The 13,652-nt window shown below is 53.7% G+C and overlaps 1 protein-coding gene across 4 annotated transcripts in view; it reads left to right on the top strand.

Annotated features, from left to right (window-relative positions):
- Positions 1–13,652, top strand: part of IGDCC4 (immunoglobulin superfamily DCC subclass member 4) — a 39,434-nt gene that overhangs the window by 16,587 nt on the left and 9,195 nt on the right. For 2 of the 4 annotated variants that reach the window (XM_070377293.1, XM_070377291.1), the window contains exons 4-13: positions 1,745–1,881; positions 3,117–3,257; positions 6,243–6,398; positions 7,095–7,508; positions 7,999–8,163; positions 8,701–8,838; positions 9,607–9,777; positions 11,217–11,456; positions 11,589–11,690; positions 13,164–13,347. In XM_070377293.1, the coding sequence (XP_070233394.1) occupies positions 1,745–1,881; positions 3,117–3,257; positions 6,243–6,398; positions 7,095–7,508; positions 7,999–8,163; positions 8,701–8,838; positions 9,607–9,777; positions 11,217–11,456; positions 11,589–11,690; positions 13,164–13,347 (1,848 nt within the window). The remainder of the gene's footprint in view (positions 1–1,744; positions 1,882–3,116; positions 3,258–6,242; positions 6,399–7,094; positions 7,509–7,998; positions 8,164–8,700; positions 8,839–9,606; positions 9,778–11,216; positions 11,457–11,588; positions 11,691–13,163; positions 13,348–13,652) is intronic. The other 2 variants (XM_070377292.1, XM_070377294.1) reach the window with 2 other exon arrangements.

The raw sequence follows: 13,652 nt of genomic DNA, 5'->3' as shown, positions 1-13,652 counted from the left end.
GCGACAGGCTGGGTCCTGGCCCAGGATTTAGCTCTAGACACCCTGCACCTCCTCATCACCTCTCCCCTGCTGGCCCCAGCACTGCTGCAGGCAGCTCTTGGAGCTGAGGATAAGACTCTGGGGGCAGAGTTGAGTTTGCCTGTGGGGTGAGGGAAGGAGTGATGAAGGTTTATGTGTTTGTTCTAAGTCTTTGGGCCACAGCAGATTTCTAGGCTTATGGCCAGAATTCTGTCCCAACACCCTTCTGCTAGTGCTTTTCTCCTGTGTTTAGATTTTCTCATACCTTGCTTTCCCCACGAGCCAAGGGATCTTCACTTCAGTGTACACAGCTGCCCCATTCCCTCCTTGACCTTGGCCTAGCCTGCATCCACAGTGAGAAACTAGAAGTCTCACCCTCAAGCTGACCCTGCAGAGATCACAGCTAGAAAATTCAGGAAGACCCACTCCCTCCCTGCTGGGGCCAGAGCCCATTCTGCTTCCCACCACCCAGGCCCCCGTGGACACTTCTCTGCCTGGGATTGCACTGTCTCTAAGCAAGATCTCTGGGTTCTTCCAGCCCAAACTGCTTTCCAACCCTCACCAAAAGGGCAGACAACACCACCCTCATCCATCCTGCCCCTCCTCCGTAATGTACACGTTGACTGGCGGGCGGGGGCACTTGCTGGGACTACATCCCTTCCCACTGGCATTGTTAGCCATCTAATAGCTGCAAAGACAGGCAGATGGGAAGAATGTGGGATTTGGCACCAGGAGATGTGGGTTCCAGTCATAACTCTGCTTTAACTGTGGGACCCTGGAAAAATACCCTCCTCCCTCCAAGATTTGGTTTTCTCACCAATAAAATGAAAGCTATGATCCCCTCTATCTCTTAGGCTTGTTTCAAGGTTCAAATTGAGATCATGTGACTAGAAGGGATTTTTATCAGAGGAGAGAGAAGGTAATACAGGCAGGAGGTAAACAAATTCAAACTTTACAGAAGGTTATTTAATGAAAATAAAGTCTGCTCCTGAGAGCTCCCCAGATCACAGGTTCCCTAAGACAACCACTATGACCAGGAACATTCCGTGCAAAAGCATATAAGTACATGTCCTCCACGCACTGTTCTGTACCATACATATTTTGGAGATGGCCTTGTATCAGCACACAAGGAGCTGCATCCTTTTAACAGCTGCCTAGCATTCCATTCTATGAATGTACCCGAACAAATTTAGCTAGTTCCCACCCTACAGATGGACGCTTGGATTGTTGCCAGTCTTTTGCTATGGCAGACAGGGTTGGAGTGAATATTGTTAAACATACATTTTGTGTATGTGTATGAGAATATCTTGGGATGAAGTCCTTGAAGTGACGTTGCTGGGTCTAAAAGGTGCATGCAGGTTTGATAAAATGCTTATTTGGCTGTGTCGAGTCTTAGTTGAGGCATAGTTGTGGCTCACAGGCTTGAGAGTGTGGGCTCAGTAGTTGGAGAGCGCAGGCTTAGTTACCTGTGACACGTGGGATCTTAGTTCCCTGACCAGGCATAGAACCCAGGTCCCCTGCGTTGGAAGGCGGATTCTTAACCTCTGGACCAGAAGGGAAGTTCCAGTATCTTTTAGTTTTAATTTGCATTTATTACGAGTGAGCTTAGTAAGCCACAGTAGGTATTTCAGGAAGGAGGGGTGGTGGGTTCAGGACAGCTGGGGCACTGCCACCCTCCCTGTAGAGCTCCTGTCCACCTCACAGGTGCCCTCTGTCCCTTCCCAAGGCTCATCACCCTTCCCAACGGGGTCCTCCAGATCCTGGATGTACAGGAAGGCGATGCAGGCTCCTACCGCTGTGTGGCCACCAACTCAGCACAACAGCGCTTCAGCCAGGAGGCCCTACTCCGCGTGGCCCACAGAGGTAAGGGGGCTGGCCGGGTGGGGCAATCAGCCATCTTGGAGCTGGGAGGGACCTCAAGTCGTCCGAGACCTGCCTTCAAATAGGTGACAGATGAGGCCATGAAGCCCAAAGAAGGCAGTGCCACCCAAGTCAGAGATAGCACTCAGGGCAGGAACCCAAGACTTCTTTCTGGTCCAGGGTTCCCTTCCTGCTGAGACTGTTTCCATGGGTGGATGGAGTGTCCAGGGCTGGGGACAGGTGCAGGGAGATGAGGTGTCTATGGAGAGGGTAGGTGCCCGTCCCTGCCCTGGGGGAGCCGCCCCCTGCTGCTTGCTGTGGATCTGGCTCCTAATGGTCTGGGACTGTTCTTTCCATTTCTCTGAAAATCTCCCGTCCCAGAGTGACGCGGTAGAAAGGACACAGGCTTTGGGGTCAGAATGACCTGGTTTGAATCCTGGCTTCTCTACTAACCATCTGTGTGACCCTGGGCTCCTTATCAAATGTCCAGCCCAGGGAGGTGGTGAGAATCGCCGAGATAGGAATGGGAAGTGCCTGGTGCCTGGCAGGTGTTCAATAGATCTCACTTCAGGCCCCCTGCAAAGGCCTCTATCTTGCCTTCCTTTGCCAAGGCAGCTCCCCTCGACTCCGACCCCTCCGCTCATCTCTCCATCCCCCTCTCATCCCATCCACTTTCACTCCCACCCTACTTCCGGGGGCTTAGCTGATGAGCAGAGTTTGGTTTGCTGCCCGTTCAGTGCCCGGGGTCTCTGCCTCCACCTGTTGGACAAACCAGGTATTTACCATGCTGACCCAGGGACCCAGGGTCATGCTGAGAACTTGGCAGGGAACGGGTGCTCCGGGCGCCACCAAGCTGGCAGAAACTCGAGCTCATCCCCTGCCTTCCCCACATGGGAGCTGAGGCACTCCAGGGAAGGGACTTGCCAGAACTAGAAACTCCAACTGTTGACTTCAAGTCCAGACTGCAAGTCTACTCTTGACTCTGCTGGTTCTCTGCCTTGAGGGGGGGTTCCATCCAGTAGGAAGAATGGGGGCGCTGTGTCGGAGGCCCGGTTTTTCCTCTCTGGCTCCCAGAGAAAGACCTCTGAGTTCCAGTCCCAGCTCTGTTGAAGTACGCAGCTGCTTTCCCATCTGTCCGATGGAACCCTGGCTGCCCCACCTGTCTCACCAAGTGACTGTGAGCATCAGGTAAAGGGCTGAATGTGAAGACGCTTGATGGTAAGGCTCCCTCTCTCCAGGGTCCCTGGCATCCGCTGGGGGGCAGGACGTGGTCATCGTGGCAGCCCCGGAGAACACCACCGTGGTGTCTGGCCAGAGTGTGGTGATGGAGTGTGTGGCCTCGGCTGACCCCACCCCTTTTGTGTCCTGGGTTCGACAGGGTAAGTGGAGGGAGAGGACTTGAGGGCATGGGAGAGGAAGGGGGTGGCGTTGCACACACCCCCAAGTCAGGGATCTATAAGCGTGACCACAGTATGGTCACCAACCTTTGGTGTGGCAGGAACTAACTTCTGTCCCAGGGTGGAGTGTGGGTAGAGGAGCCTGGACCAAATGAATCAATCTGTCTAGCAAGTTTCTTTTATGAAGCCCACTCAGTCTGCCACTCACAAATCACTCTTGAGACCTTTCTTGGGGGTGGCCGCTGGGCTTTGTTCTCCACTTTCTATGTTTCCAGTCCTTAAAACAGTGCGTGTGGGGCCAGTGAGTCAGGTAGCACTTGGACGCTCTGCTGGTCTAACTACATAGCCCCTCCTGGTCCACCCAGTCTGCTGCTGCCTTTGTGTGCCCGGCTTCATGCTAGGCACAGTGAGTGAAAGACACAGGTGAAAGAGATGGGGCCCCTGCCCTCTGATCTCACAGTCTGTGTAAGGGAGATATATCCGTGAGGAGACTTGGTGGTATCAGGCAGCAAGTGATGAGTGCCAAGCGGGCTGCATTACAGAAGATGCTGTAGGGTAATGAGAGCGCTGGGCCAACGTGACCTTGTAGCCTACTAAGCATGAAACCCACTTTCCTGCCAGAGCCTCCTAGAGCTGTTTGAAGAGGTTAAGGGCCAGGGCTGTTATTCCTGGTGGGCAGATGAGGAAACTAAAGCTCAGAAAGGCAGGTGGAAAGCCAGGACCCAAACTTTAGAGCCTGTTCCTTTTCTGGTACACCACCCCCTACAGCTCTGTATGGAAGAAAAGCAAGGATTACTTGTTTCCATTTGTCAATAAGAAGTGTCTTGTCCCAAGTCGATGGCAGAAGTAAGTCTTAAATCCAGCTCTCTTTACACCTCTTCCCTGGTTCAGTCCATGACCCCACACTCCCTTTTGTAAGTTTGTATCTCACATTCAAGACTAGATAATGATGAATACATAGAATTTAAAGAAAAATAATAACCCAAGATGACTGCGTACCCCCACCGAGCTGATGAGAAAGAACAGTGCTGGTTATCTGTGCCTCCCTGACCTACCTGACCTCACTGGACTCATGACACCTGCCTAGTTAGGGGAACCTTAGGCCAGCAGGACCCTCATAGTATTATTGGGGTAAGCCTGTGATGTCGCCTAGTTCCATCATCAATGCTTCTCAAATCCTGACCAGGCATCAGGATGACCCAGGGAGCTTCTTCAAATTGCAGACTCCTTCCCTTCACGCCTGAAAGATCATGACCCCGGATTCTTAATGTTTAACAAGTTCCTAAGGTCCTTCTACCGAAAGTGTGGTCTTTACCTACCTCCTGGGCGAAGTTAGAAATGCAGAATCTAGGGTGCCTGACGCCTCTGCATCTTAACCAGGTCTCTTGCGATTCTGTGATTTGTTTGCACAGTGGGGATTTGAGAATTGCTGTCCTAGAGGGTCCAGACACTGTGGTTCTGGGGTCTCACTTGAAACTCTGCTAATAGCAAACTTAGAAGACAGAGACTGGCTTCACTCCTGTCCCTGGGTGCTGTTCCTTTTCCAGGAATTTACTCCACTAAGTCTGGAGAAGGAAATAGCAACCCACTCCAGTATTGGTGCCTGGAGAATCCCATGGACAGAGGAGCCTGTTGGGTTACGGTCCATGGGATCGCAAAGAGTCGGACACGGCTAAGCGAGTAACACAACACAACAACAACTCCACTAAGTCAGGGGAAGGGCGTGGCTTTTTTGTTTTGTGTTGTTTTCTTCTGATGGCAAAAGTTGTACATATTCATTGTAGAAAACTAAGGAAAACCAGGAACAGTAAACATCCCACCACTCAGAGATTAAATTGCTAACATATGAATGTGTTTTCTTCCAGAGTTTTTTCTATGCACATGTATATTTCCCCCCCTCAAATAAAAGCATGCTGTATTTACAGTTCCAAGTCTTGTTTTTATTCAACCGTATATCATAAGCATCTCCCCATCTTTATTTTTTATTTATTTTTGGCCACACCATGCTGATTGTGGGATCTTAGTTCCCTGACCAGGGATTGAACCCGTATCTCCTGCAGTGGAAGTTCAGAGTCCTAACTACTGGACTGCCAGGGGAATTCCCTCTCCATCTTTAAAGCTTTTTCAAAAAATAATTTTAATAACTGATAGTCCATCATTTGAGTATAGCCATGATTTAATTTTTGAAGTCCTTCCCAGTTGTCCACTGTTACAGTTAACGCTGAGGTGATCAGCATTGTTAACAGCTCCCCACCACAGGGTGCCCACAAGTGGAATCCTGGCTTCAAGGTCAAGCTGGAGCCCCTGTATAGCCCTATCCGCATTTACCCTTGCTCAGGCATTGCAACATACTGTCTTTAAAAACTTTCCCACTTTAATAGGTGAAAATGAACATCTGTGTTTTGACATGCATTTCTTTGGTTTTGTGAAGTAGAATAGTTTTTTTGTTTCCTGGCGGTTTGCATTTCAGCTCCTGACTGTAAGGCAAGGGCTTTCAAAATGATTGTCACTTCACATCAAAATAAGTCTCCCGTATTTAGGTCTCTGGTTATGGTGCAGACCTTTCCAGCCATTTCTTCATCGTAGCCCTGGGCTGAGGTCATATGGCAGGAGTGTGTCCTTGAGAGAAATGAATTTAACAGTAATGGTAATGGTTGTAACTGAGTCGTGTTCAGAGCACCTATTAATGTGCCTGCATTGTGTGGGCCAGCCTCACAGACCTTATTGGTTCCACCCTCAGAACAGCCCTTCCTGCGAGGGACTATCTCCCCATTTTACAGAGAGAGACCCTAGGGCTCAGAGGGGATCATTGGTCTAGCAAGTGGAGGAACTGAGATCCCAACCAGAGACTGTTAGGTTCTCTTAACCCTGGTGGAGATGGCGCGCCCACTCGAGGTCGGAGGTCCGGAGAGTGGATGGAGGGGCAGCGGTCAGCTACCCGCTCCAGCACTCTCCCTCCTCCCGCAGACGGGAAGCCCATCTCCACCGATGTCATCGTCCTGGGCCGCACCAACCTACTCATCACCAGCGCGCAGCCCCGCCACTCTGGCGTCTACGTCTGCAGAGCTAACAAGCCCCGCACGCGGGACTTCGCCACCGCAGCCGCCGAGCTCCGCGTGCTGGGTGAGGAGGGGCGGAGGGTGAGATGGGTCAAAGGACCGGGGAGCAGGTGTAGGGGGAGACTGCCTTGGGGCGGATTAGCGGGGGCTGAGCGCAGGAGGAATAGGAAGTGGGAAAACGGACAGGTGGGCGTGCCACGGTGGAGAATGAAAAGGGAAGATAAGGTTGAGGGGGCGGGGCCCAGCACCTGGGGAGGAGTCCTTCGTGAGGGGGTGGGGTGCCTTGGAGGGGACAGACTAGGTAATTAGAGGAAACAAGTGTGGGAGGAGATTGGAGGATGGAGTTGAGGAAGAGGAGAGGGGTGATAAAGGGCATTGCTTGGGTTATTGGAGAGGTGGTCTGGGTGGGACCCGGGTAATGTGGGGAAGGATGAGAGTGAGGTTACTGGGGGGTACATCTGATAGGTGTGGGGTCCTGGGAGGTAGGGGAGACGGAATAAGTGCGGGAGAAGGGTTAGATCCGGGAGAAGCCAGGGTATTTGGGGAGGCCGAGGAAGCCTGGAGAGAATGGTTAGTGTAGGGCCGGGATAGAAGGAGGAAGAGAACTAGAGCTGCGCTGCTGAGGGTATTTTGGGGGGACGGGTGAATCGGGGAGAGGTGAGAATGAGTGAGGGGCTGCGGGAGTCCCTTGGGTATTTGGAGGCCGGGGCAGGCCTCTAGCGGCGGGAGGCACAGTCAGCGTTCCCCTCCGGTCCCCCAGCCGCTCCAGTCATCTCGCAGGCGCCGGAGGCGCTGTCGCGGACGCGGGCCAGCACCGCGCGCTTCGTGTGCCGCGCGTCCGGCGAGCCGCGGCCGTGGCTGCGCTGGCTGCACGACGGGGCGCCGCTGAGGCCCAACGGGCGCGTCAAGGTGCAGGGCGGCGGCGGCAGCCTGGTCATCACCCAGATCCGCCTGCAGGACGCCGGCTACTACCAGTGCGTGGCCGAGAACGGCGCGGGAACGGCGTGCGCCGCTGCGCCGCTGGCGGTCGTGGTGCGCGAAGGGCTCCCCAGCGCCCCCACGCGGGTCACCGCCACGCCGCTGAGCAGCTCCGCCGTGCTGGTGGCCTGGGAGCGGCCCGAGCTCCACAGCGAGCAGATCATTGGCTTCTCCCTCCACTACCAGAAGGCACGGGGTGCGTCTGCCCGGCGCTAAGACACCCCAGCAAAGACCTACTGCAGGGGGTGCCTACGGGGGTGGGTGGGGGGAAGGGACGCGGCACAGGGTGGATGATTGAAGGGTTGCCTTTGGGGATAGGATGGGATGGGGTGAGAGACCTGTGTGTAGATATGGGTTAGCGCATTTCCCCTTCAGCCACAGTTTAAAAGGGCAGCGAGAGGATGCCGCTCCCAGGGAAAATGCCTTGGCATTCCTGGAGCCAGCTTGTTAATTGCAGCAGGAGTCACTTCAGTTACACGCTAGAAAAGACTTCTAACCAGTGGGAGAAACTAATACAGTGGGACTAGATGTCAGGGAGTTTATAGTCTCAGATTATCTGGAATGATTTAGCTAGAAAGAGGCTATTCCAGGGACTGGACAACATGAAGGATTCCCTAGACAGCTTTGAGCAGGGAAGCCTCTGGCGGTGGCCCTGTGACAGACACTTTGTCCCCTAACCCACTCAGGCGTGGACAATGTGGAATACCAGTTTGCGGTGAACAATGACACCACTGAGCTACAGGTTCGCGACCTGGAACCCAACACAGACTACGAGTTCTACGTGGTGGCCTACTCGCAGCTGGGGGCCAGCCGCACCTCCTCCCCGGCTCTGGTCCACACGCTGGATGATGGTAGGGCCTCTGCACCTGCCGTGGGCACCTTGGGCCCCAGGGAATTCCCTGGAGATGGTAGCTTAGTTTCTCTTAACTCCTGTACGCCAAGGTGCTTTTACTTGCCTTGTGCCATCTTTTGTGCCCTGTAAAGGAGTGGGCAAGGGTTCATCTCCCTAATTTGCAGTTGGAGAAACTGAGGCCCAGAAAGTGAGTGACTTGCCCAAGGTCAATAGTGTAGCTGGGACTTGAGCCCAGGTTTCATGACTGCCTGTAATCAGGTGGCTCCTTCTCCGCTGCACCCAGGTACCATCCAGTCAGACAGGAGCCAGTGACAGTCCGCTGGATGTAGAAGATTGTGCTGGGGGAATGTCCTGGGAAGGCTGTCCCATCCTCTCCAGCTTGGGGCTCCCCTGAGAGGCTCCCTTTCCTCCCTCAGATCCTGGTCCTGGGCCTACTTCTGACTTGCTGTGTGACCTGGGCAAGTCTCTGACCGCTCCTGGGCCTCACCTTCCACGTCGGTGGAGCCGAGCTCACGTTGATGTTCTTCTGTCTCAGTCCCCAGTGCAGCGCCCCAGCTCTCCCTGTCCAGCCCCAACCCCTCGGACATCAGGGTGGCGTGGCTGCCCCTGCCTCCCAGCCTGAGCAATGGGCAGGTGGTGAAGTACAAGATAGAGTACGGTTTGGAAAAGGAAGGTGAGTGGGGGCAGGAATCAGTGAGGTGAGGGGCCCATCAGAGCGGCTGGTGGAGTAGGGCAAGGTGAACCTAGAAAAGGGGAAGGTGGGCTGGGGGTTGGGAGGGCAGGAGTGGAAGGGAAGGCTCAACTAGAGGGCTCGCTCGAGACAGAGGTAGGGCTGGGGGCTAGCCCCACCTTCTGTACAGCTGCGGCGCGTAGTCCGACAGTCCCTACTTCAGGCTCCTTGTCTGTGAAGTGAGGCAGGTGACCTAGGTAATCCTGGGGTCCCTTCCAGCTCAGAAGGGGTAGGGAGGTGCAGGGTTTGCTTGTGGGATTGAGGGAAATGAGGCATGGGTGGGGTGTTAGGACAGATGTCAAGAATCTTGGGGAGGAGGAATGAAATTGATGAAGACATAGGAGAAGGCGATTGGCTGGGGGCCAGGGGGCCAGGGCGAGAAGGCAGGGAAGGGTGAGGAAGGGGGCGTGGGTGGTCGACAGGGCTCTGGAAGAGTCGGTGCTTGGTGGCTTCACAGTCAGCCCCTCGGGCCCATGCCCTGGTGTGTGTGGGCTGGCTCCTGGGGCAGTGGGGAGCGTGTGCCCTGATTCTCCCCACTGTGAGCCCAGGCTCATGGCTGGCATCAGCCAGGGTCAGAGGCCTGGGCATTCATTGAAGCGTGGAGTCCATCCAGGCACTGAGGGGTCACAGCCTGAGGTGGAAGAGTCAGCGTAGGGGGGTTTAGGAGTTCTTAAGGGGGCCACCCAGAGCCAGTGTCTTCTGTCCCAGCAGATCAGATTTTCTCCACCGAGGTGCCGGGGAATGAGACACAGTTTACGCTGAACTCACTTCAGCCCAGCAAGGTGTATCGAGTGCGGATTTCAGCTGGCACAGGGGCTGGCTACGGGGCCCCCTCCCAGTGGATGCAGCACAGGACGCCCAGTGTGCACAACCAGAGCCATGGTACGGGGCCAGAGGGGACAGGTGGGGTGATGTGAGTGACTGTGTGGGCGTTTGGGAGCCCTCGGAACCCAGACCAAACCACTCCCTCCATGAGAGATCTACCATGGCTGCCCCTGCTCAATGGGTGAAGAGACGAAGGGCTGGTGTTTGCAGACACCCCTGGGCTCATGTATCCCTTCCATCTGCTGTGTGACCTTGGACAGACCATTCACAACTCTAAGACTTCACTTACTACTGCCAGGTGTATCATGAAGATTAATTAATGTAAACAAAGGTTTGATAAAATCCCATGGACGGAGGAGCCTGGTAGGCTGCAGTCCATGGGGTTGCTAAGAGTCGGACATGACTGAGCGATTTCACTTTCACTTTTCACTTTCATGCATTGGAGAAGGAAATGGCAATCCACTCCAATGTTCTTGCCTGGAGAATCCCAGGGACGGGAGCCTCGTAGGCTGCCATCTATGGGGTCACACAGAGTCAGACACGACTGAAGCGACTTAGCAGCAGCAGCAGCAAGTAGTAGCAAACAGGGGCCTTCCCTAGCAGTCCAGTGGTTAAGAAGCCATGCTTCCACAGCAGGAAGCACAGGTTTGTTCCCTGGCCGGGGAACTAAGATTCCCATGTGCCGCACAGCACAGCTGGGAAAAAATAAATAAATAATAGCTGCTTCTGTGATTATGACTGTTGTGGGTTTTGTTGAGAGGCCCAATAGTAGAGTGGTTCAGTTCAGTTCAGTCGCTCAGTTGTGTCCGACTCTTTGCAACCCCATGAATCGCAGCACACCAAGCCTCCCATGAGGACAAAGCCTGACACACATACAATCTGTGTCATCTTGGGCAAGTTACTGGACTTCTCTGAGCCTCAGTTTCCTTATCTGTAAAACAGGGACACTAGTAGGTTTGTTATTTTGTAGGGTTGTGAGAATAAAGTTAAAATACATGCTATGAAGTGCTTAGGACAGCATCAGACACACAGTGAGCCAACCCACTCTCAGGCTCCAAGGAGGTCTCCCCACTCCGGTGGCTCCATCCCTCCTTCCTGGCTTCAGCAACCCCTCTGATCCCCTTGCCTGCTGGTGCCCATGCCTTCATGCCTTCAGAAGATTTACAGAGCCCTCCTCTAAGTCAGGTATTGTCAGCCCTGCCCCAGAAATGCTCTTGGCCAACCTCTTTGCAAACCCCCGGGAAACGTCCCTGCGTTCCCAGCACTCTGGGCTTATGGAATAGTGAGTTCTCCTCTAGACCCAGCCTGGGCCTGACCCTTAGGCTGGTGGCTGAGTGGTGAGATATATGGGGAGAACTCTGGCAAGGGCCTCACTCAGTGCTGTCTTCCTGCTTTCTGCTTCCTCATGCTTCTTCCTGCCTCCCTTCCCCGGCCTCCCCTTCTTCCTTCTCTTTGATTCTCTTACTCCTCCTCCCTTCCGGCTCCTCTGCCCCCAGTCCCTTTTGCGCCCACAGAGCTGAAGGTACGGGCAAGGATGGAGTCCCTGGTCGTGTCCTGGCAGCCACCCCCGCACCCCGCCCAGATCTCTGGCTACAAACTGTACTGGCGAGAGGTGGGAGTGGAGGAGGAGGAGACGGATGGTGAGAGCCCTCCAGGGGGCCGTGGGGACCAGGCTTGGGATGTGGGGCCTGTCCGGCTCAAGAAGAAAGTGAAGCAGTATGAACTGACCCAGCTAGGTGAGGAGGGCCGCCCGGGCGGTGGGGTGGATTGACACAGGTCCAGCGGGGGGCTGGGCAAGCTGGGCTGGTGGTTGGAGATGGAATCTCTCAGGGGACACAAGAGTGACCCCCCTCCATGGCCTTCCCCAGTCCCTGGCCGGCTGTACGAGGTGAAGCTCGTGGCGTTCAACAAACACGAGGATGGCTATGCGGCAGTGTGGAAGGGCAAAACGGAGAAGGCCCCCACCCCAGGTGAGGAGGCTGGGGAAGCGGAGCGGGAGGGCTCGGTCAGCAGGGCTGCGCCTTGCCTCCTTTCCCTCTCCTCCGGGCCGGCCCTCGTGGGCAGGCCATCTAGAAGTTTCAGCCACCTGCAAACCTATTCTACTGGCTCATTTAGATCACAGAGAGAAGCTCCGCTTCTGCCTTATAGGCCCGTGTTTTCATTATCCTTGAGCAGTGCTAATCTGGAAGGTTTGAACATAGAGAAACCCAGTGGTTCATCAGTGACTTCTGGCCCAAGTTTGACCTTTAAACAATTTTTAAGATGACCCACCTTCATCACACTATCTCTGAGATTATTCCTCTGCTCTAGGCAGGGAGGGTATCCCTATGTGGCCCACCAGGAAACTGAGGCTCAGAGTTGGTTCAGGTTACTGTAACAAAACACCATAGACTGAGTAGCTTACACAGCCAACATTTACTTCTCACTGTTTTGGAGGCTGGGAAATCCAAGATCAAGGCTTTAGCTGAGTCAGTGTCTGGTGAAGACCCGATTCCCGATTCATAGACCATAGGCCATCTTCTCGCTGTGTCCTCACAGGGCAGAAAGAGGTCTAGAGAGTTCCCTAGGGTCTCTTTTATAAGGGCACTGTTATGGACAAAAAATCTGTGTCCCCCAGAATCCATATGTTGAAATCCTACCCTCCAGTGTGATGTATTAGGAGGTAATTAGGACTAGATTAGTTCATACTGCTTCACTTTCTTCTTGAGCCGGACGGGCCCCACATCCCAAGCCTGGGGGGGGTTGTACCCTTTTAAGAGTCACAGAAGAGCTTGCTTCCCTTTTCTGCCCTGAAGATACAATGAAAAGTTGATAGTCTATAACCCAGTAGAGGGCCTTCACCAAAGCTTGATCTCAGACTCTGAAATTGTGAAAAATAAATTTCTGTTGTTTACCACCCAGTCTGTGGTTGTTACAGTGGCCCAAACAGGCAGGACTCCACCATATGTTCAAGTTTCAACATAGGAACTTTGCGGGGGAACACAGACATTCATTCCATGACACTTCTATATACTTTACAAATATTAACTAATTTAATCCTCATAACAACCCTATGAAATGTAAGTACTATTATTAGCCTCACTGACGGAATAGAGAATGGAAACACAGAGAGGTTAATTAACTTCTCCATAGTCACACAGCCAGTACATGGCAGAGTTGGAATTTGAACCAGGACAGCCTGGCTCCAGAATCTATGCTCATAATTATCGTGACTTGCTGTCTCTCTCTCTTACATACTAGTGTTCCATAGTCTGCCAAAATCACTTAAATCCTTGGCGGCCTCAGTTTCCTTATCTGTGAAGTGGAAATAAAGCATTATTCCCAACTCACAGGATCACAAGTGAAGGGTAAAAGAAAGTGCCTTGGGAACTGCAAACCACAGTACATATTACCAGATGAGTATCTTCCCTCCCTTCCCACACTCTATAATTTTCACCCTCCAGACCTGCCCATCCAGAGGGGGCCACCCTTGCCCCCTGCCCACGTCCATGCGGAATCAAACAGCTCTACCTCCATTTGGCTTCGGTGGAAAAAGCCAGACTTCACCACAGTCAAGATTGTCAACTACACTGTGCGCTTCAGCCCGTGGGGGCTCAGGAATGCCTCCCTGGTCACCTATTACACCAGGTGGGAAGAGGGACTGTGAAGGGGCGGAGTGGAAGGGAAGGAGGCAGCAGGTAACGATGAAGAGAGGGGCCTGAGGGTTCAGGGACATTTCATGACTCATGTGTTAAACTGGGGGCACGTTGAGAGTCTGATGACCTGATGGTGACAGATGGGAAAGGAGAGCCCATCCAGTCCTGTCCCCTCACCGGAGGGCTCAACCCTGGGAGACGTCATGCAGGACAGACCTATTTATTCAGTCTCAGGTGATGGGGAAGAGACAGCCCAGCTGCTGTCCTGAGAGGCCCCCCGTTGGATGGGGAGGCAGA

The sequence above is a fragment of the Bos mutus genome, chromosome 10 (assembly GCF_027580195.1).
Source record: "Bos mutus isolate GX-2022 chromosome 10, NWIPB_WYAK_1.1, whole genome shotgun sequence".
Lineage (NCBI taxonomy): Eukaryota > Metazoa > Chordata > Mammalia > Artiodactyla > Bovidae > Bos > Bos mutus.
The sequence above is the reverse complement of the archived record's forward strand: the minus strand, read 5'-3'. Positions and strand labels throughout refer to the sequence as shown.